Here is a 22,880-nt window from a genome sequence, read left to right as displayed (position 1 = left end):
GTGAAGGTTTCTCTGAGAATCAGTGGCGGCGCCAGAGTATTTTTTCTGGTGGGACTGAGGTAGGGCTGACCCATATTGTGGCAGGGGTCCAAAATCAATCAATCAATCAATCAATGTATTTTTGTACAGCCCAGTATCACAACAACAGCTGCCTCAGAGGCTTCAAGATGTTACATTGGTTGGTAAAAATAAAAACAGTGAATAAGCATAATGTTAATACGTCAAATTCACAGTAACGAGACAAAATGAAGCAACCACCGCCTTAGACCCTCACATCCGGCAAGAAAAAACTCCAGAAACCCAGTGGGAAAAGAAGAAATCTTGGGGAGAACCACAGTATGGAGGGATCCCTCTCCCAGGGACGGACAGCTGTGGCAACAGCTAGCATGAGACAATAAGAAGTAAAGCCTAGGACTATGTTGAGGACAGTCCGTTGGACGGTCCAGCACAAGAACCACGGATCCCAGAAGTAGAACCGAAGCCAGTCCACGGGCAGCACCGACAGGAGTGTCCTCCCGGTCCGGCCAAAAGATGCCAGAACTTCAATGTGAATGTGTATTTAAAGGTGCCTTAAGGAGTTTGCACGTTTAATGTGAAACAGCACCCCCTGCAGGCCTTGGGCGTAATACAGCTTAGTAAAAAACTCGTGCGTGTGGCTCCTGTGCACGGAAGAGGGGGACTCCGTCTTCACTCGTTTAGAAGCGCTCAAGTAAGATGTAAGTGTCTTCTCCCTGGTGGAGTCTGTGTGGAGCTGCAGTGCTAGAAGCCAGTCTGTTCTGACTTTCTGGAAGATCCTGCTCAGTTGTTGCTCACTAAGCATCTGGCGGAATAATGGCAGACAAAATGAAACCTAACCAGCCGGAGCGCGCATTACGTCATTCCTTTCAAATTCTCCCCCAAAAAATGCTGGAGCCGGACCGGCACTGTGACTTTCAAGTGACAGTTTAGCCTGTTAGAGGTTCTGGTAATGAATATGTCAGGGCACATTGTACACAGCATTAAAAATGTGGAACATATTTATGGTGGAAAGTAAGTATTTTTAAGGTTGTAAAACTCCTTAATGCACCTTTAAAGTAAAACAACACCCCGGCTCCATCTAGATGCGGTGAGAACACGGTCGCTCCCGGGTCCAGCCAACTTTCCTCGTTTGTCGCACTTTTGTCCGTGTGAGGCTTCCGTAGCGCACGACACCAACTGTTATTCTGAGCGCACATCCAGCAGGGCGGAGAGGAGAGCCTCTTCCTTCTGAAAGTCAGTGATTTGTACGGCCTGCAGAAAAATCATGGACAACAGAACAACTGTTCTGGCTGTGTTCCGTCTCCGGTCCGGAATCACCGCAGCACCGCCTGCAGTGCCTCTGCAGTCCGCTGGCGGAGGTTGCCAGATCTGTCATGAAATCCGTTTAACTCAATAGAAAGCAGCCCAAACCGCCATCTCGGTTGAAAATGCAGGTTAAAACCGTATTTGTATAATTAAAAAAAAAAAAAAACACTTCATAAACACATAATCATTTCATCAACCCGTCCGACGTGTTCAGTAAAGAAGCTTGATTTGGCAGAAACCCGCCCAATCTGGCAACACAGAGCCGCTCCGTTACATGCGCCGCAGTGGCACTGTTGGATTTAAAACTTTTATTTTTTCTTGGTTGGCTTATGGTCGGGCTGATACAATTCTTGGTGGGGCTGTAGCCCAACCAAGCCCCACCCTGGCTCCGCCTATGCTGAGAGACCATGAGTGAACCGCTGGAGAAGCGTCTGTCTTCTGCACCTCCGTCAGCGAACGTCTCCACCCTGCACGTCTCCACCCTCCTGTCTCCACCCTCCTGTCTCCACCCTCCCGTCACCACCCTGCCGTCTCCACCCTCCTGTCTCCACCCTCCTGTCTCCACCCTCCCGTCACCACCCTCCCGTCACCACCCTCCTGTCTCCGCCCTCCTGTCTCCACCCTCCTGTCTCCACTCTCCTGTCTCCACCCTCCTGTCTCCACTCTCCTGTCTCCACCCTCCCGTCACCACCCTCCCGTCACCACCCTCCTGTCTCCACCCTCCTGTCTCCACCCTCCCGTCACCACCCTGCCGTCTCCACCCTCCTGTCTCCACCCTCCCGTCACCACCCTGCCGTCTCCACCCTGCCATCTCCACCCTCCTGTCTCCACCCTCCTGTCTCCACCCTCCCCTCACCACCCTGCCGTCTCCACCCTGCCATCTCCACCCTGCCATCTCCACCCTCCTGTCTCCACCCTCCTGTCTCCACCCTCCTGTCTCCACACTCCCCTCACCACCCTGCCGTCTCCACCCTGCCATCTCCACCCTCCTGTCTCCACCCTCCTGTCTCCACCCTCCTGTCTCCGCCCTCCTGTCACCACCCTCCCCTCACCACCCTCCTGTCTCCACCCTCCCCTCACCACCCTCCCGTCACCACCCTGCCATCTCCACCCTCCTGTCTCCGCCCTCCCGTCTCCACCCTGCAGTCTCGCTCTGAGCGCTGCTGGGGAGCGTGGCACCAGAGCTGGCTGTTCCTCATGAGGAGGAGGGACTGAAGCTCAGAGCCGGTCCAGTCCGGTCCGGTCCGGTCCGGTCCGGTCCGGTCTGGGACAGCAGGTTCTCCTCCAGCAGATTGTCGGCTCAGCCTATTGGGATGAAAAGTGAGAGCTTTAGAGGGGAGAAGCCCCTCCTCTCCACTGTCCCCCGCTGACTGATCTGGCTTCATGGTACCTGCTGTGGTCTACAGCGGGGATCAGTCGGTCTGCAGACTGGAACTTCTCAGGGAAGCAAACATCCTTAGTTTGAATAAACCTTTTTTAAAAAAAAATTCACTGACGGCTCTCTTTACTGTTTTTGTGTTTTCTGCATCAACATGTTTCTACACAGAGAAAAAACACATCCATCAATAGGATCGATCAGCGGCTCTCAACCTGCGGTCCAGCATCCTGCCCGTGGTCTGCAGATCGCAGACGGCGTCCAGTGTTTCCTTGGTGACGCTCACACCACGACACAACTCAGCGTCTGACAACAGAGCTCCGTCTCCATGGAAACAGTGTGCTTCCATTGTTCATGTTTAAAACAACCAAGAGCGCCACCTATTGCCCAACATGAAGATTCTGCCGTTTCGGCAGATGTCCACAGGTTCCCATGGAAATGTGAAACTTTTCTGAAAGGAAAATGAACAAGCGGCGTCTTTTTACCTGAAACGCCGTGGAGTAAACTGTTCCGGTCATATGATTAACTTTTTTAAATTAAAGTTAAAGTTTAAAGTTAGGGTTAGGGCTTCCCTCTTTTTTTACTTTAAAACTGTATTTGACGGAGACATTGTGTTCAGTTGGTCCACATCAAACTTTATTTTGAAATAAAATCCAATAATGTGAGGAGGTTCTTTGTGTTCATGTGAAATATTTTACATTATGGGCTTTAAACTGCCTTCAAATGCAAAACAACTGAATTTTAAACATTCAATTAAAAATGTGATTAATCACGATAAACTGTGGAAATTGTGATTAATCACAATGAAGACATGTTCTTTTGACAGCCCTCGTTCAAATGAGTTGAATAGGTATCATGTATAGCAGGGTAAGAACACAGCAGTATTAAAACCTGATGATTCGTCGGTTGATCTGGAGGGATCGGGATCGGGATCGGGATCAGGCGGTCCAGCTGGGCTGATCAAATCAGGACAAGGCAGTCTGGTCTCTGCTAGCTCCACTCGACAGCATCACACCAGCCGTCATGAAGACCAGTCCAGCTGTGTCCCAGCAGCACAGAGCAGGCCACTGGAGGGCGCTGGAGGGCGCTGGAAGCTACTGGAGGGCGCTGGAGGGCGCTGAAGGCTACTGGAGACCACTGGAGACCACTGGAGGCCGCTGGAGGCAGCTGGAGGCCGTTGGAGGCCACTGGAGGGCGCTGGAGGGCACTGGAGGCCGCTGGAGGCAGCTGGAGGCCGTTGGAGGCCACTGGAGGGCGCTGGAGGGCGCTGGAGGCCGCTGGAGGGCGCTGAAGGCTACTGGAGACCACTGGAGGCCGCTGGAGGCCGCTGGAGACCACTGGAGGCCGCTGGAGGGCGCTGGAGGGCGCTGAAGGCTACTGGAGACCACTGGAGGCGGCTGGAGGCCGCTGGAGACCGCTGGAGGCCACTGGAGGGCGCTGGAGGGCGCTGGAGGCTGCTGAAGGGGGCTGGAGGCTACTGGAGACCACTGGAGGCCGCTGGAGGGCGCTGAAGGCCGCTGGAGGGCGCTGGAGGGCGTTGGAGGCCGCTGGAGGCTGCTGGAGGGTGCTGGAGGCCGCTGGAGGCCACTGGAGGGCGCTGGAGGCCACTGGAGGCTACTGGAGACCACTGGAGGCCACTGGAGGGTGCTGAAGCCCGCTGGAGGGTGCTGGGGGGTGCTGGAAGGTGCTGGAGGGCACTGGAGGCCGCTGGAGGGCATTGGAGGGCACTGGAGGGCGCTGGAGGGCACTGGAGGCCGCTGGAGGGCGTTGGAGGCCACTGGAGGGCGCTGGAGGGCATTGGAGGGTGCTGGAGGCCACTGGAGGCCGCTGGAGGCTGCTGGAGGGCACTGAACCCCACTGCAGAGGGACGAGGAGTCCAGCTCTGGCCCAGTCCAGACTCACAGTGAGGACCTCACCTGGTCTGACACCAGGGGACAGACTGAATCCAGACCAGCTGGTAGTTTCACACAGCTGCTACTGTGAACATGGAGGGTGTTTAGAAATAATTACCAAAGCCAGAATAAAACTACTCAACACCAGGTGAACAGCTGATGCCCTGCTCGATCTGCCTGAGGGCATTGTACCATCAGGTCCAGAGGCTTCACGTTTGGATATTTAAAAAAAATAAAAACTGGTTTTCCCTCATGGAGCTCAACAGAATCATTCAACAGTTTCCATATCAGTGGAAAGTAGGATGACCATATTTTGAATTTCAAAAAAGAGGACCTGGGGGGGGGGGGGTTGGCTCGAGACACAGGTTCAGATAGGCTTCTCAGAGGTTGATGAACATGCTTATATAATGCTTCAGTGATGCAAAATTAACTTCGACAAAATAAAATGAAATGTAAAAACTTGTAACAAAATAATAACTCTCTTGACTCTTTACAAATAATAATGTTCTAAATATGAATCTTCTGTTAGAAAATTCAGTTTCAACAATATATTTCTTAATAACTGTAATAAGATAGAAGATCAGAAGAGTCTCACCAAATTACTAACTTAACAAACGAAATGGATATATACTTATAATCTTTAATTGTTTTCTTCATCCTGCTTTTCTTCTACATTCTGTTTTTCATCTCGGTATGTTGGAACTTTTTTTTGCAGTTCATCTGAGAAGCTGCTCCTAAGTTTAGGCTTTTCCTGCTCCGCTGTCAAATTATGTAGATAAGGAATTCAGATCTCCATAAATAGTGTTGTAAACAGTCGGAATGCGTTGATCTCATACCTTGTATTACCGGGGTTAATAAATAGAATTCAGATTGTTCTCTGATCCCACTCTATAGCGATAGGAGGCGCTACTGCGCCTGTTGACATGGTGCCATCCACCGTTAAACACCACAGAAGAAGAAGCGCTCCGCTGTCTGAACAGCACCGTCTTCTCCGCTCCGTCTGTGTGTGTGTGTGTGTGTGTGTGTGTGTGTGTGTGTGTGTGTGTGTGTGTGTGTGTGTGTGTGTGTGTGTGTGCGTGTGTGTGCGCGTGGCGCATATCAGCTCACACTCTCGGTAATTACGTCGGCCAACAAAGTCTCATAGTATTGTGAGCAGAGCGCCGGTCAGTTTACGTTCACGTGCTGAGAAACACGAACCCCGGACATTTCCTAGAATTTAAAAAACCCGCCCGGACGCCCCGGACAGGACGTCAAAAGCGGACATGTCTGGGTAAAAGTGGACGGTTGGTCACCCTAGTGGAAAGATGGGACAAACTGTCCCCGAGGCGTCCCGGTGGTAACGTCCATGAAGGCTGGAGCTGCTGAGGCGGCTTCCTCTTCTGATGAAGTTCAGCAGGAGCAGCAGGCACGGCGGCTGCAACCTGACGGCCGGGTCTGTGAGCACAGGCGGGTTGAGCAGTGCTTTTCCACCAGACGTTGGTTTTCCAGAGCGTCGCACACAGAGCGCTGTGATGGACTGAGGGCCGAGGCCGAGCAGACAGAGCGACAGACAAGCCGCTCCTGAAACATTTTGAAGCCTGTGGCAAACAGCACCAGTCCATGACTGCGTAGCAGCTACGTGGTTCAAATGTCAAAAGAAAATGTTTTATCAGCGAACACACACAGCCCACTGACAACACCGAGTGTACTCACTTCCACACCAAGTGCTCAAGCTGTGAAGGCAGTTATATCTTCAGGTGGATGGACAGTCCACGCCTTTACTGGAAGTAAACTCTGCCGACTGCCGACCAGCATCTCCTGGGGTGTACGATCTCACTGCAAAGAAGAACACTGTGCTCCTGTGAAATCCTGCCTGTTCTCTGCGTTCTCTGGAAGTTCTGCTCCACCGAGACTCCTGGTGACGTCTGAGTTGAAGTGAACCCCCCCACATGGAGTCCCTGGCACTGGAGGAGCTTCTGGCAGCTGCTCAGAGGGAGTTCTGCTGTGATGCACATGGACAAAGAGTTTGATACTCAGTCCTTCACTGTCATGTCCACAGGTGAAGGACAGAGACGGAGACACACTAACCTTCAGTTCCCCTCACACTGACTCCTGCTGATGAAGACACTGCTCCAGTTTGGGGCGACAGCTCAGTTGGTAGAGCAGGTCGTCTTATAACTGGAAGGTTGGCGGTTCGATCCCCGCTCCTGCAGGTGTAAAACTGGCATTGTGTCCTTGGGCAAGACACTTCACCCACATTGCCTAGCATGAAAGTTGTGAGAGTGAATGGTTGGTGGTGGGAGGGGCCGATGGCGCAGATTGGCAGCCTCGCTTTCGTCAGTCTGCCCCAGGGCAGCTGTGGCTACAGTCGTAGCTTACCACCACCCGGTATGGAGTGAAAGGGTGATACTGCAGTGTGAAGCGCTTTGGGCTCTGTCAAGCAGGGTAAAAAGCGCTATACAAGTGCAGTCCATTAGCATTTACCAGTGTTTCCGGATGACATTCCTCACTCAGTTCATGGGACGCCGTCCTTCTGTCTCCGCCCCCACAGCATCCACCAGCATCCAGGCCAACAAATTTCGTGATGCCCCCCCTCATGTAACGCCGAGAGGCTCCTTCAGGAAGCAGGAAGTCCAGCACACTGCCTGCCTCTGGTCTTCAAATATCGGCAGCTGTAGAAGCTTCCAGCCTACCGGAGCCTGGAGCCTCGTCTTCATGGATGTACGGACGGCAGCAACGCCTCGATTACCACATGGCTAAAATGAGAAGCAGTGAAGCGCCCTGTCCTGAGCCTCCACATCCAGGAGGAGAAAGCAGCTGGAGGCTGGAGCTGGAGAGACAGGACCTTCTCAATGAGGCTAGGAAGAGCAACGCCAAAGTGATTCAGGACAAAATGGAGAAAACCTCTCTCACGGAAGGCTTGAGGTTGTGAGGGACAGTCCAGCTGCTGCTGGCGTCAAGGAGGGACGGCCGGCTGAGTTCTGTGGAGCTGAGGGAGGAAAACATGGAACCCCAACAGTTCAGAGCCTGCTACTCCACCACCAGGACCTACAGGCCTGGAAATGGCCCGACCAGAGGTCCTCCTGACCCTCCTTCATTCTGCGTCGCAGCGTCAGCCCAGCTTTGATGATCTTTTCTCATTTCAGATCAGGGAGGAATTCAGGAGAATCACCACAACGTCCTTCTTTCAATCAGAGCTTCAAGTCCAAACTGGACCCTACACTCCAGAACTCACCGCCTGACGAGGGGAGGCGCTGTGGGCCCGGCTGAGGCCGTTACCTGGACACACTGGGTCGGGGGTGGGGCGGTACCGGCTCAGAAGCGAGCAGGTCACAGTTCAGGTGTTGGAGCAGCTGCAGCTCCTCCCACCTGCACACTTCCTGGTTTCTGCAGTTCAGTTCCAGTCATTCTGCTTGTAAAGTTTATAGCTTCCCTGCTGCTGCCTCACGCGTGAACAGTGGCACTTATTTAGACGGGGTCGGCCCCACAGGGGTGTGTTGATGTGTGGTCAGTCTTGGCTCGTGTTACCTGTTCTCCATGCAGCTCTCCGATCAGACCCCCTGCAGCCAGGCCTCTGCCTCCCAGTCCGATGGAATCACGGTTCAGTACTGAAACCCGGCTGCTGTCATCTGCAGCCTCAGACTGAACCTCGGCCAGACAGAGGAGCTTTGGAGACTGCCTGTGAAGCAGTTTGTGTTGCATTGACCTGTTTAAAGGTTGTGTATTTAATGCAGTTTATTGCTGCAGTAAAACCGCCTACTGCAGCAAATGTTCACCACCGGGCGAGCGTCCGGACGGGTGTTCTGGGCTATCAAAGCGAAACGGATGTCCAGTGCTCTGTGTGTCTCCAGACTTGAGAATCCATTTCTATCGCTTCAGTTCACTGTCAGTGGAGGACGGCCGCCTCCGTTCATCCAGCTGAAGAAAGCCTCTCAGGACTTCCTCCACACACTGCCATGCAGACACACTGACACTCTATGTGCTCTCCTGTCACACACACCTGGAGCTTTACTTATCTGTTTTTGACCACAGCGCCGCCTGCTGTTTAGACCTAAAAACTGCATATAAATGCATGTATGGCTGGTTCATTCCTAACCTTGCACAGCAGATGGGCCTGATTCAGTTCCTGAAATCCTGCAGATCCCATCTTGTAGCGCTCCGCTGACCAGTGGTTTCACCCGGTTAAAATTTTACCGGCCCAATCAGGAAAAAGAGACGGGATCTGCGCAGGGGCGGACTTACCATTAGGCGAAACTAGGCAGTTGCCTAGGGCCCCAAGTTCCTGGGGGCCCCATAAAACTCCTCATACACTTATGGTTAATACAGTTATTACTTATTTGTACACATTAATTATGTTTTGATTGAAATCCTGTCACTAAAATGCCAGCAGAATGCTTATTGTATTATGTGTGTCTCGGGGCCCCCCCTTCAGTCTCCACGACATTGGATCAGTCCATCTTACTGCGCATGTGCAGAGAGGATCCAGGAAGAGCAGCAAAACATACGAAAACAAACGGCGTGAAGACAAGAGAAGAGCAGAGAAGAGAAAAGAACAGAAAAGAAAAAGACAATGAAGAGAAGCTCCCCCAGCGGTGCTGAAAAAATAAGGAAAAAGGAGGAAAGCAGAAAGCTGCTCTCAAAATGCCCCAAAGTGACGACATACTTCACTGTGGCAGCAGCTCCAGCAGCAGCAGCCCACCACGACCCCAAGACAAGCTGTCCCTGACCTCGCCGGCCCCAAGCCAAGTCGGCCCCCGACCAACTCGACCCCAGCCCCCAATCAACTCGGCCCCGACCAACTCGGTCCCAAGTAACTGTTCCAGTGGAACAGAGCACATTTAGAGCAGAAGCACGTTGTTTTTATTTTTTTAATCCTCGTGAACGTCTGTGTGCGTCTCTGCAATCAGCGGATGGTGCGTTCAGGAGCGTCGGAATGTTAATTACTACTGAAAATAACCAGGGTTACAATGGCTACACGTGGAGGATTTGTGTGAGGTGGAGAAAAAAAATACCCCTGGCAACAAGTGGCTGGGGGACACGTCCCCCCCGTCCCCCCGTTCCCCCCTAAACTGACGCCCATGTGCAGATGGTTTTAATGAGACAGATGTTGCAACTGAGGCTTTACTGTTCATGGTATTTATCAAGTTCAAACTCAGCATGAATCAAAATAAAATACAATATCCACAACAACCAGCAAGTGTAACAGTGACGTCAACACCTGTTTGGGAGGGTCAGTTGTCGACGTGTGGAGATGAGCAACTTGTGAGTATCAAAATGGCGTGTGTGTTGTCTTCTCATTTGAGAGGGCCCCATTCCTGCCTTTACCTTGGGCCCCAAATTTGTTAAATCCGCCACTGGATCTGCGAGAAGAGCGGAAGTGACGAGAAACGTGACGACAGCGGGAAGCGCATGAAAGTGGGAAAACAATGGTGGCGTGTGAAGCGATCTCCGTGGACACGGCAACATCTGCAGTTTTATAAGAAAGAGACTCAGTTTCTTCTTTGAAAGAGGAGCACAGAACATCACTTCAAGCCTTTTAGCCAGGAAACGATGTCTGCTGCTTCTCAGCAGCACAGAGCGCCGTCACACGCCGTCACACATGCGGACTGGTCTGTGGTGAGTGTGTCACGTGTCAATTAGAACGGTCGTCCAATCCTCTTCTTCTTTGGTTCGAACGGTCGTCCAATCGCCAGCTACGGTTTGTTTTGAAGGTCCCGCCTCCGAAATCAAATCGGAAGAGCGGCTACCCAGATGGACTTGTGAAATATTTCCGTGGCGGACATGAAACTGTCCGTCTGGAGCGTCAGGCTAGTTCATTCCAGGAACAACAACAAATCAAGCAGTGGCTCCAGCGCCACTCTCACTCCAGCATCAGCAGCAGGAGTGACCTCCTCTGAGCGAGGCAGCCCTGCTCAGCAGCAGCCAGGAGGACGGAGTCCCGGAGACCGGTCTGGTGCAGGCAGTGGTCTGCTCACTGATCTGGAGCACAGATCCGCCCGCTATCCGCTGCAGGGTTTGTTTGTTGGTTGGTTTGTGTGTTTGTGTGTTTGTTGCAGGTGGACGCTGCAGCGACGCCGCTCGGCACATCCTGGGAGCCGCGGCCCCCGGGGCTGGGGGAGCGGGTCCCGGGCCGGACCGGACCCTCGCCGTGCAGCAGCACTGCGCTGCTGGAGGGTTCCTGGAGCTGGGCGGATCGGGCCGCTCCAGAAGCTCAAGCCGTCCGGGGGAAGCTGCCGTCCGAAACTCTGCCGTCGCTCCGTTTCCGTTCAGCAGAGCAGCAGCCGAGACAAACAGCGGGAACGACAACAACCTCCGGGTGTTTGTGGAACTGTGAATGAGAGTGACGTTCTGTCGTGGAGGACCGTTCGGCTGCCCGGCTCCCTGCTGTGATCAGGAAGGCTCAGGCTGTGGACCGAGGCTGCTGCCAGTCCTGCTCACAGCTCGATGCTGAAGACAAAGCGAGCACTCTGCTCTGCTGGTGTTTTAAGCTGTATTCTTCAAAGGGCACTGATCCAGAGGCTGCTGGAATGTTGCTGTTTTAATGTTTGAACTGTGCTACTGCAGATCTGGGATTTCAGAAGCAACTGGAGGAAGAATCACTGTCTGTCGTTCATAAATAAACTGGATTTGAACTGTATTTTGGTTTTGATTTGTGATATACCTACATTAGATGCAAAGAGAAATTCAAATTTGAGAATATTTATCAAAAGAAAATGAACATTGAGACATTTATAGTGAGTAAATCAACATAACACAAGTAATGAATTGTTCAACAAATAAAAACTGCTTCATTATTTCATAACATTATTCATCATTAAATACAGATTTATCATGTTAATATGATGTTGCTGAAAAAAATGATTCACTTTAGTTGAATATTTTGAATAAATATAACTTCTAGCTTTATGATCATTTAGTGGATGTCTTCACAACTCTTGTTATGGTACGTGACGTGCAGGTTACTGGTTCCTGGGAGGAAGTTATATTTGATTACAGTAAGTAAGTAAGTAAAATCTATTTGTATAGCGCTTTTCACACACAATTGGTCACAATGTGCTTAACAGTTTGAAAAGCACAAAAAACAATTGACAGTACATGAGAACATATAGCAGGAACATGTACTGAAAAAGCCTGAGTGCAAACTGTTTCCAGGATGTTTTTAAGCAAATCTTCAAGGTTTTCTTTCAGAGTAACATCTTGAAGCCTCTGAGGCAGCTGTTGTTGTGATACTGGGCTGTACAAAAATACACTGATTGATTGACTGAGTGTGTTGAGAATCACACAGTACAGCACAGTGGTGTCCTGGAGTCCTGAACAAGCCTCACTTCAATCAGCTCTATCAGAGTTATGAGTTTATTATTTAAACTTGAATGGAGAAAAATACCAAAGGTACCAAAATACAGTGACTGCTCGTAGCGCCAGACGGGGACGGCCCTCGCCCGGGAGCAGCAGCACCGAAGTCTGCTGATCCCTGATGGGGAGAAGCCACAGAGACTCCCCTGAGCCAGCGAGCATTAATACAGCGAGAAGAGCTGCAGTCGCTTTCCAGCCCAGATCTGTCCACCGCAGTCCATCCATGAGACAGGAACCAGGTTTCCCCTGCAGGTTCAGTCACATGTTCTCTTCCTGTCCCAGAATGCAACAGTTCTGAGTAAGAACTGAGGACAGAAGGTCAAAACGAGTTCCTTCCTGGCTTCATCTGGGCGATCCGCTGCGCTCTACAGTCAGACGTGATTGACGCGGCAGTTGTCCAGACGGTGTAGAAGTCCACACCCTCCATCAGGTCCGGCTGGCCCGGAGACGGACCGTCCTCTCTCAACCGGTAGTACCGCTCGCTTTCTTCAAATGGAAACCCTGAACAGATGACTTCAGCTCTGTCCAGACCGCACCTCCAGACTGACCCCTGACCCCTGCTGATCCCATCCTTTACCTCCATCTGCCCCTCGGGCCCCACTCCTCTTCTCTTCTTCTGGACGTCTCCGTCATCATGAGTCCACGGCTCAACCTGCTGCCGCACTCCGGCCCAGCTCAGCTGTTCAAGACCTGGCAACCAGGCCTGACCAGGACTCCCTCTCTCCCTCGCTCTCTCTCTCTCTCTCTCTCTCTCTCTCTCTCGGTGCATGCTGGGAGTGGGAGGTGTTGGTGAGGCTGCAGAGTCTGACCAGACAAAGTGAGTCTTTGGGACTTCTCCCCTGTTCCAGGAGCGTCCAGCAGGAGTGTGTCCAGGCTGTGGAGGAGTGTGTCCAGGCGGTGGAGGAGTGTGTCCAGGCGGTGGAGGAGTGTGTCCAGGCGGTGGAGGAGTGTGTCCAGGCGGTGGAGGAGTGTGTCCAGGCGGTGGAGGAGTGTGTCCAGGCGGTGGAGGAGTGTGTCCAGGCGGTGGAGGAGTGTGTCCAGGCGGTGGAGGGATGACTGGAGCTGCTAACATCGTCTCCGCTGCCAGGATGAGTGGAGCATTCGTGATGTTTGCTACTGAGGAGGAAACAGTGAACACCGTGGTCTCAGCTGGTGGACATCAGAGACCTGGTTCCTGTCCTCCTCTGTCCACACCGGCTAGAAGAGTCCTCCTGGGCAACGTTCCTCCTTATATCAGAGACGTGGACATTATTAACACCCTGTCCAGGTTTGGACAGGTGGTGTCTCCTCTGAGGACGCTGTCCTCTGGCTGGACGGACCCTGACCTCCGTCACATTGTGAGCTGCAGAAGAAGCTCTTCATGGTGTTGAACAACAACCAGGAATTAAACCTGAGCTTCAGTCACCATGGAGGGACGGACTGCACCCTGTCCTCCACCACAGCATGGAGGGACGGACTACACCCTGTCCTCCACCACACCATGGAGGGACGGACTACACCCTGTCCTCCACCACAGCATGGAGGGACGGACTACACCCTGTCCTCCACCACAGCATGGAGGGACGGACTACACCCTGTCCTCCACCACAGCATGGAGGGACGGACTACACCCTGTCCTCCACCACACCATGGAGGGACGGACTACACCCTGTCCTCCACCACAGCATGGAGGGACGGACTACACCCTGTCCTCCACCACACCATGGAGGGACGGACTGCACCCTGTCCTCCACCACACCATGGAGGGACGGACTGCACCCTGTCCTCCACCACACCATGGAGGGACGGACTGCACCCTGTCCTCCACCACACCATGGAGGGACGGACTACACCCTGTCCTCCACCACACCATGGAGGGACGGACTACACCCTGTCCTCCACCACAGCATGGAGGGACGGACTACACCCTGTCCTCCACCACGGACAACATGAGACGCTTCAGGAGGACAGGAGGGACACCTGAGGAGGACCTGTCCTGAGGGGGACGCAGCTGGAGGAGGTGACGGAGGAGAGAGGAGTGGAGGAGGAGGAGGAGGTGACGGAGAGGAAAGACCCTCTCCCCCTCTCTCTCTCTCCCCTCTCCCTCTCCCCCCCTCTCTCTCTCTCTCCCCCTCTCTCTCTCTCCCTCTCCCCCTCTCTCTCTCGCTCTCTCTCTCTCTCTCTGTAACTTCATTCTGTGAGTAGCTCTGTTCTTGCTGCTGTTCTGTCAGATCCTTCTTGTCCTCCATTGTATTGCTTCTGAAAAAGATAGATTGAATAAAAACTAGAGGTGCTAAACCGTGGCCCGTGGGCCATTTCCAGGCCACAGTGCTCCTTCCAGCAGGCCAGTGGAGGGGGGGGTCGGTGAAATGAGGCCAGAGGAGAAGCAGAAAAGCAGAACACTGATGCTGAGGAGCACTGAAGACTCAAAACTCTGTTTCTTTTTATTTTTCTGGATGAGGCAGAACCAATCAGAGCGCCTCACCGGCTGCAAGAGGCAGAACCAATCAGAGCGCCTCACCGGCTGCAAGAGGCAGAACCAATCAGAGCGCCTCACCGGCTGCAAGAGGCAGAACCAATCAGAGCGCCTCACCGGCTGCAAGAGGCAGAACCAATCAGAGCGCCTCACCGGCTGCAAGAATTTCCCCTACATAAACTTTACTTGGGCGGCTTGCCCAAGTAGATTGACACCCGCCCAAGAAGATGAATTAAAAAAAAACAAAAACAAAAAAAAAACATGCAGTCTGTCTCTCACACTGGGTGTCAGGCGCCCAGGTGTATTCCGCCAGCTGGTTTACTTGCCCCTCGCCTCTCGGGGCGGTCGGGGCCGAGGTGATCGGGGCCCGACTTGGCTTGGGTCCGGTGAAGTCAGTGACGACTTGAATTGGGGCTGTGGCAACTAGTTACCGGTAAATTCAGTATTAAAAAAAAAAGTCCGCTTTGGCTGTGTGGTGGGCTGTGTTCACGTCCCTTTAAAGGAATACTCCACCCAAAAAACGATTTGGCCTCATTTTCTACTCACCCTCATGCTGAGAAACACTCTGGAGCACTTTTTTGACGTTTCAAATGCAGTTGGAGATGTTTGGGGATTTTCGTAGTCAACAAACAGGGACCGACAGAGCCCGACAGAAAAAACGGTCCATAAAGTCCACAAATCGTTCCCATTTTCCTTCATACTGCTCGTCCGCTGTAATCCAAGTGTCCTGAGCGCGTAACGTCCATAATTAATTCTTAACGAGGTCATTTAGTATATTTTAAGAGCCCAAACAGGGCGCTCTGGTACAGCTCCAGTGTATGTCTGCACGCAGCCTGAACTACGGAAGCCTCGGCAGACCAAGCCAGACGCTTGTGCCCTTTCAGCGACTACTTTTCTAAATTGCAAGCGTAGAAGAAGAAGTTCCGCTGTTTATATTCTGCTGTGAGTGACCGAGCTGTGGACAATCACAAAAGTGATTGGCTGCTGTTTTAAAGCTTTGACTTCGGTGTCCTGCTGAAAGGGCACAAGCGTGTTGCTTGGTCTGCCGCGGCTTCCGTAGTTCAGGCTGCGTGCAGACATGCACTGGAGCTGTACGAGAGCACACTGTTTGGGCTCTTAAAATGTACTAAATGACCTCGTTAAGAATTAATTATGGACGTTACGCGCTCAGGACACTTGGATTACAGCGGACGAGCAGTATGAAGGAAAATGGGAACGATTTGTGGACTTTATGGACCATTTTTTCTGTCGGGCTCTGTCGGTCCCTGTTTGTTGACCACGAAAATCCCCAAACATCTCCAACTGCATTTGAAACGTCAAAAAAGTGCTCCAGAGTGTTTCTCAGCATGAGGGTGAGTAGAAAATGAGGCCAAATCGTTTTTTGGGTGGAGTATTCCTTTAAGATGTTGCTTTAAGACAATCCGCTCTGGAAGCAGCTGTCAGCAGAGCAGACAGACGCCGTTCGACCCTCTGAACATCCCAACCAGCAGACTCGGACTCGGAACCTGATCGGGACATCCCTCAAATAAACCAATATTTATGCCTGTGTGAAGCCTCTGTACTGCCACAGCTGTCCATAAACAATGGCAAATACACGACTTTTTAACAATAAATGGCTCATGTCTACTTTCAGTTTGCTGAGAGCATTATTAAGGGAGAGAATATGAAACGCCACCTGAGGACCTGGAACGGCATCATTTCATCGTTTTGAGATCGCTTAGCGCTGCTACTAAAGACTGGTATGTTCATGGTTGAATTTGAAAGCTCTGAAACTTTCATATGAATTCTGTTGAGTGATGTAAAGTGAACCAGTCAAAGGCTGACTCAGTAAAACACAGCTAATCTCCAAAATGTTACTGAGACATTTGTATTTGTATATGTAATAGATGGATAAACATGAACACCCCCAGGATCTTTGCTTCGTGTTTTAAACAGAAACAGTCGGCGCTGTGGGGAGGAGGACGGACCTGGCGAGCCGTACTGGGCACGGCCGCCAAATTATCTGCTATAAGCGAGTAGTAATCATCACAGTCGTGGTCTGAAGTTACGTTACAATTATTTGAAGTACATCCATAGTCCAATACTTAGAATTTGATACAGTAACATATTTTATATTTCAGATTGGCTGTGATCGCTGTCCACGGTGGGACCAGCATGCCTCTGGCAAACGGCCATCTGTGGACAACACGCTTGTGTTTAATGTGTGTGTTGTGTCTGTCTGTGTGTGTATTTTGTAAATGGTTTGTAAAGAATTATGTTTGATTTTGTTCTCATGACAGAAAAACAACACTTTCACCAAGAAGGCTTCCCTCCATGTGCAGTGTGATTGGTCCACTGACGTCTCTCTTTCGTCATGTTTTCCTTTATCAGCCAGATGACGTTGTGCTTTATTTTTCCAGTTTCCAAACAAAAACTTGGTGCTACGTCCAAGAACACAAGAGCTTCTGCAGCAGCGGCACAAGTGCAGACATTCCAGCTGAGCAAGTCTGGAGGTCGTCACTTTGTGCATCCGCACTGCTGCAATCAAGGGCGTCAGTTTGTTTTGAAAAGTGTGTGTGTGTGTGTGTGTGTGTGTGTGTGTGTGTGTGTGTGTGTGTGTGTGTGTGTGTGTGCGCACGCACATCTAAAAAGACTGACAGTATGCTTTCACTCACCAAAGCTGAGGACTCACTTTAAAAGAAAGACGCTCGGCGGTTCTTCAGGATAAACTTTTCAATCACCTTCATTCATTTTGATTTCCGACTGCTAGCTTTAGCTTTAGCTTTAGCGGCGCCAAACTGTCACGTGTCCCTGTCAGTCCCTAATCAGGACCCGCCTACATCGGCGGCAGCCAATCAGCTCTCAGTGTGGACATGACGCTGCAGTCTGAGCCCCACTTGACAAAACAAAAATAGCTCGTCTCAATGAAGCAGCAGATTTTTCAGATAATCTTAAAGAATTCATAACAGTTTACCGGCAGTCCTTGATGGTGACTCCTGGTGGCGCTGTGCTCCACCTGCCCCTAATGAGCAGTCACCACTGCTTTAGAGAGGACATGATGACGAGAACTGATTTCACTTTGGTATGGCTGCCTTAAGATGCTGAGAATTATTTCACATTCTAGACGTCTGGAGCTTCCAGTCCAGCTCGGCTCTGAACCTCCAGCCAGACTCTTCTCCTCTGTTGTTCCCAGATGGAGGAACGAACTTCCTAACTCGGTGCGTTCCGCCGAGTCTCTTTCTACTTTCAAAAGACAATTGAAGACTCAATTGTTCAGAGAACACCTAGGGTCCTAATCCGACCCCATGTTCGGGGAAGAATAGGTCAGGTGGTCTAAAACCCAGAACTTATGTACCACTGACTAAGTTGAAACACACAAAAATAAATAAAATAAAATAAAAAAAGGGGGGGTAGTGGCTCCTCTTCTGCAACTTGATGGCAGCTCCCTTGACCAATCGCACTGGAAGCAATTGAAGCATTTACTAATGGTTTCTTTCTTTCTTATGTCTGTATTCTTGCTTGTGTTGGACGTCGCTTTGGACAAAAGCGTCTGCTGAATGAAATTGAATTGTAGAAATGCTGTGAGGAGGATTTCTTTACATTGTGTCTCAAACCAGAAGCCTTCATCTCACTGACTGAGGCTCCAGCTGCACTGTGACCACCGAGTGTTTGTTTTAGAACAACTTTAAAATCCAGACGCAACAATCCCCCACCCCCCCTCCCCCGCACCTCCAGACACAGAACGCTCCAGAACCAGAACCGTCTGCTCCACCATGCTGGGCCTCATATGAAACCAGAAAATCTGCTCTTTAGAGACAGCAGGCGGAATCTTCTCTGAGCCGACCGCCTGCCGTCAGGACCAGAACCAACCAGAACCCAGCTTCACATTTCACAGCAGCAGCTCAGATCAAGTTTCTCACACAGCTGTTCAACCAAACACAACATGTTTCATGTCCTCACCGTTCTGTGGTCATTTCCATCGATCCAGCTCCTCTGGAGTAGTGGCAGGGCGTCATGCTCCTGAACAGAGGTGGGAGATTGGAGCCTGATCAAGTCATCTCCATGCCATGTTTTTGCTCTGACCATGTCTCACACCAGGTGAATCTAATCAACCCTGCTCCTCAGCTTGTCTGTGGTACATGGTGAGGGCAAAAACATGGCATGGAGATGACTTGATCAGGCTCCAACCTCCCACCTCTGCTCCTGAATGCTTGTTTTCACTCCAACATGGCGGCGACTACCCAGCGTGCATTGCGAGGCCGGGTGTGTGACGGCAGCTGCAAAGACTGACTGGTTGAGTTGACATCGTAGCTCCAGCAGGTGGCACTCTGGGTTCATGCTGTATTTCCACCAGTAGGAGGAGGAGGAGGAGGGAGAGGAACAGCAGGGGTCTATTCCACCACCAGGCTGAAAAAACTCTGAGGGAAATCCTGAACTCTGTGGATCTCCTCTGAAGGGAAACGCTGGGTTTTCGGTTCCACAACAGCTGATTTGAGCTGGATTACTCAACTTCAAGTAGTTTCACCTGGAGTTTAGCACGTGCACGACAACTATAAAAAGCCAGCATCAATGGAGCGCCGATTCCACGAGTCACCATGGCAACAGAGAAGCAGAGAGCGACGTATGGAAGCTGGAACACAGTTTCAGAAAAAAATGCAACACTGCTGCAGCAGTGAAGGAGAGGGAGATGCCGTGGCAGAAAGTTGCTGCCCGTGTCAGTGAGTAAGTTTAAATGTAGTCCTTTATATCAGAATATTACTGAATAATCAATATTATTACAGGGAAACTGTGTGAATGGTCACCAATGAAGTATTTCATTTAGTTGTAATCCTGCAGGGGAGAAGCCACATGGCAGCAGCTCAAGATGAAATATAGAAACATTGTTCAAAAGACCTCGGCATCATCTCACTGAGGTTCATCATTTTCAGCATGTTTAACATTGTAAAGTAGCATAAATAAGTGGCTGATGGACTGTGCAGCTGTTTTATGTCACACATCATGTTATGTTAAATAATTAATCCTATTTAATCTAATATTATCTATTATTTCAGAATAATATTTTAAAAATGTTATTTAACATATCTCGATATGACTCTGGATCCTCTGTGAAGGCAGCAGACACGGTTTCATCCTCCTCATCCGGGATAAATAACAGCTTTCAGTATATTTGCGTATATTTTTCCAAACTAACATTTGGCAAAAATATTCAGAGTATTTCCTGCTGACAGTTTCAGGCTGGTTGTAGCATGAAGGGGCTCCAGCAGGCAAAATAAATATGAATATAATATAAGTCCACCCTCCGGGTCCAGTCCACCCTCTGGGTCCAGTCCACCGTCTGGGTCCAGTCCACCCTCCGGGTCCAGTCCACCGTCTGGGTCCAGTCCACCCTCTGGGTCCAGTCCACCCTCCGGGTCCAGTCCACCGTCTGGGTCCAGTCCACCCTCCGGGTCCAGTCCACCCTCCGGGTCCAGTCCACCGTCTGGGTCCAGTCCACCCTCTGGGTCCAGTCCACCCTCTGGGTCCAGTCCACCCTCCGGGTCCAGTCCACCGTCCGGGTCCAGTCCACCCTCCGGGTCCAGTCCACCCTCTGGGTCCAGTCCACCGTCTGGGTCCAGTCCACCCTCTGGGTCCAGTCCACCCTCCGGGTCCAGTCCACCCTCTGGGTCCAGTCCACCGTCCGGGTCCAGTCCACCATCTGGGTTCAGTCCATTAGAATATTGACTGATGATTGATCACAGCCTCGTTGATTAATTCTGACAGTTCTAGTTAACGATACTCAGAGTTGATCCACTTCCTGTTCAGAACCAGGAGTGTTCCAGTTCCTGATGGAGACTGATTCTCATGTAGACCCCCTGAGAACCTTCAGGGCCCAAGACCCTGACGAGCGCAGCTGCTATCTCCCACCGCTCCGTCAGAGGTGTTAGCTTCAGCAGCTGATCTACGGCGCCGAGCTGGACTGTTTCCACTACAGATCTCTGAGTTCTGAAAATGTACTTCCTGTTTTAAGAAATGAGCCAAACCAGTGGAGAGAAACTGAGAAACTGCAACGAGGATTTGTCAATAGAGGTTTGAGAGTTCTGCAGGAAAAGTAACATCATCTGCATAGAGACTCATTTTATGTTCTATATCGGTGTTGGCCAGGGTCCTGTCTGGTCCCTCTCTGCAGAGGACAGAGGACAGAGAGGACAGAGTGGACAGGTTTGATGGCTTTTTCTGCATCTGAAGACATAGTTCTGGATTCTAGATGTAAAATGGAGCCAAAAACCACGTCACATTTTAAAATTCAATTTTAATCATAAGTTTGTTTGACAAAGATGTTTAAATAATATCTGGACATAAATATGAACCCCTCCGTCCTCACACCATCAGGTCCCTGGATCGATTCCACGGACACGAGCTGAAGAAAGAGGCTGGACAGACCTGGAGCGTCTCTCTGGACAACATCACCCATTTCCTGTGCTTCTCAATCCGTGTGCAGTGGACCACAGGGGGACCTGCTCTGGGGGGGGTGGGGGGTCTGAGTCCAGCAGCCGACTCTGGATCAGCTGATCCTCCTGTCTCTCAGATCTGCTGCCCCCTGGAGGAGAGGAGGGGACCTGCTGGACAGAGACGGCTTCCAGCAGTCAGCCACAACATTAAGACCACCCAGTGACATGAATGAGCAGGGTCCCTGCTGGAGGGCTCTGGACCCGTTTGACCCCTCCTGTGAGGGTCAGTGTCCATCAGAGGACGGGGATGCAGGGGGGCGTCAAGCCGACCCAACAAACCACTGCACACGTTCCTCCAGGCTGGCACTGCAGAGAGGCGGAGTCCAGACCGTGACGGGTGGAGGCAGGCGGTCATAATGTTATGGATGAACCGCGGGACCCGAACCGGGTCCCTGACACCCCGGCTCCACGGATCAGGTTACAGCCAGCCGGCGATCACCTGGGAGGCGGAGCATCCCGTTGTCATGGAGACAGATGCTAATGGTTGGTCAGTGTGTGTGTGTGTGTGTGTGTGTGTGTGTGTGTAGAAACTGAAGGCTCCTCCCCGCCCCGCCCCTGGCCCCGCCCCCCCGTCCACTTCACCCGGTCTGTCCTTCATGCTGTGTGGAGACGGAGACAGACCGGAGCGTCCCGTCCGGCGTGGGTCTGGTGTGGGTCTGGACCAGGGTCTGGACCAGGGTCTGGACCAGGGTCTGGACCAGGGGCTTGGGCCCCCCCCCCCCCCCGGTGGTCTATCGGTAGGGGGGCTCGGGCTGCTGGGGCCTGTACAGCTGCTGGACTCGAACCGGCCGCCCGCCGGCCGGCCAGCCGCCCGACAGCTGTCCGATGACCCGCAGGCCGACGGGCCGGCCGTGCGGCGGCAGCGGGACATGTCCCGGCGGGGGGTCCGGGGCGGGGGCGGGGGCGGGGGCCGGGGGGGCGGCGGGGTAGTGGGGCAGCAGGATGGCGGGCGTCAGGCCGTAGCGGACCTGGAAGACCCGGAGCGGGCCCTGTGCCGTGAAGCCGTTGGGCCTGTGGGGGTCCTGCGGCTGCTCGCTGTCCTTGTGGGGGTCCGGGACGCCCCCCCCCCCCCCCCTGTCTCCTGCTCTGAATGAACTCCTGCAGCTTCTCGGCTTGAGCCCGGCGGACGTGGTACGTCTTCCTGGAGCTCTGGAAGGAGTCCAGGAACCGGTCCAGGTCCACCGTCCCCTCCATGAACCTCTCCAGCAGCTCCTGTGGGACGGACAGAGACCAGCGTGAGGACAGAGAGACCAGCATGAGGACAAGGAGACCAGCGTGAGGACAAGCAGACCAGCATGAGGACAGAGAGACCAGCGTGAGGACAAGGAGACCAGCATGAGGACAGAGAGACCAGCGTGAGGACAAGGAGACCAGCATGAGGACAAGGAGACCAGCGTGAGGACAGAGAGACCAGCGTGAGGACAGAGAGACCAGCGGGAGGACAGAGAGACCAGCGTGAGGACAGAGAGACCAGCGTGAGGACAGAGAGACCAGCGTGAGGACAAGGAGACCAGCGTGAGGACAAGGAGACCAGCGTGAGGACAGAGAGACCAGCGTGAGGACAGAGAGACCAGCGTGAGGACAGAGAGACCAGCATGAGGACAAGGAGACCAGCGTGAGGACAAGGAGACCAGCATGAGGACAAGGAGACCAGCGTGAGGACAAGGAGACCAGCATGAGGACAAGGAGACCAGCGTGAGGACAAGGAGACCAGCGTGAGGACAAGGAGACCAGCATGAGGACAGAGAGATCAGCGTGAGGACAAGGAGACCAGCGTGAGGACAAGGAGACCAGCATGAGGACAGAGAGATCAGCGTGAGGACAAGGAGACCAGCATGAGGACAGAGAGACCAGCGTGAGGACAAGGAGACCAGCATGAGGACAAGGAGACCAGCGTGAGGACAGAGAGACCAGCGTGAGGACAGAGAGACCAGCGTGAGGACAGAGAGACCAGCATGAGGACAAGGAGACCAGCGTGAGGACAAGCAGACCAGCATGAGGACAGAGAGACCAGCGTGAGGACAAGGAGACCAGCA

The 22,880-nt window shown here is 52.3% G+C and overlaps 1 protein-coding gene across 1 annotated transcript in view; it reads right to left on the bottom strand.

Annotated features, from left to right (window-relative positions):
* Positions 1-21,434: 21,434 nt before the first annotated feature.
* The window catches only part of vps37d (VPS37D subunit of ESCRT-I), a 30,374-nt gene continuing 28,928 nt past the window's right edge, over positions 21,435-22,880 (bottom strand). Inside the window, 2 exon segments of the mRNA XM_030101599.1 lie at positions 21,435-21,912; positions 21,914-22,056. Of these exon segments, the coding sequence (XP_029957459.1) occupies positions 21,576-21,912; positions 21,914-22,056 (480 nt within the window). The 3' untranslated portion in view covers positions 21,435-21,575.

This window comes from Salarias fasciatus, chromosome 10 (assembly GCF_902148845.1).
Source record: "Salarias fasciatus chromosome 10, fSalaFa1.1, whole genome shotgun sequence".
Classification (NCBI taxonomy): domain Eukaryota; kingdom Metazoa; phylum Chordata; class Actinopteri; order Blenniiformes; family Blenniidae; genus Salarias; species Salarias fasciatus.
This window is presented reverse-complemented; position numbering and strand designations above follow the sequence as displayed.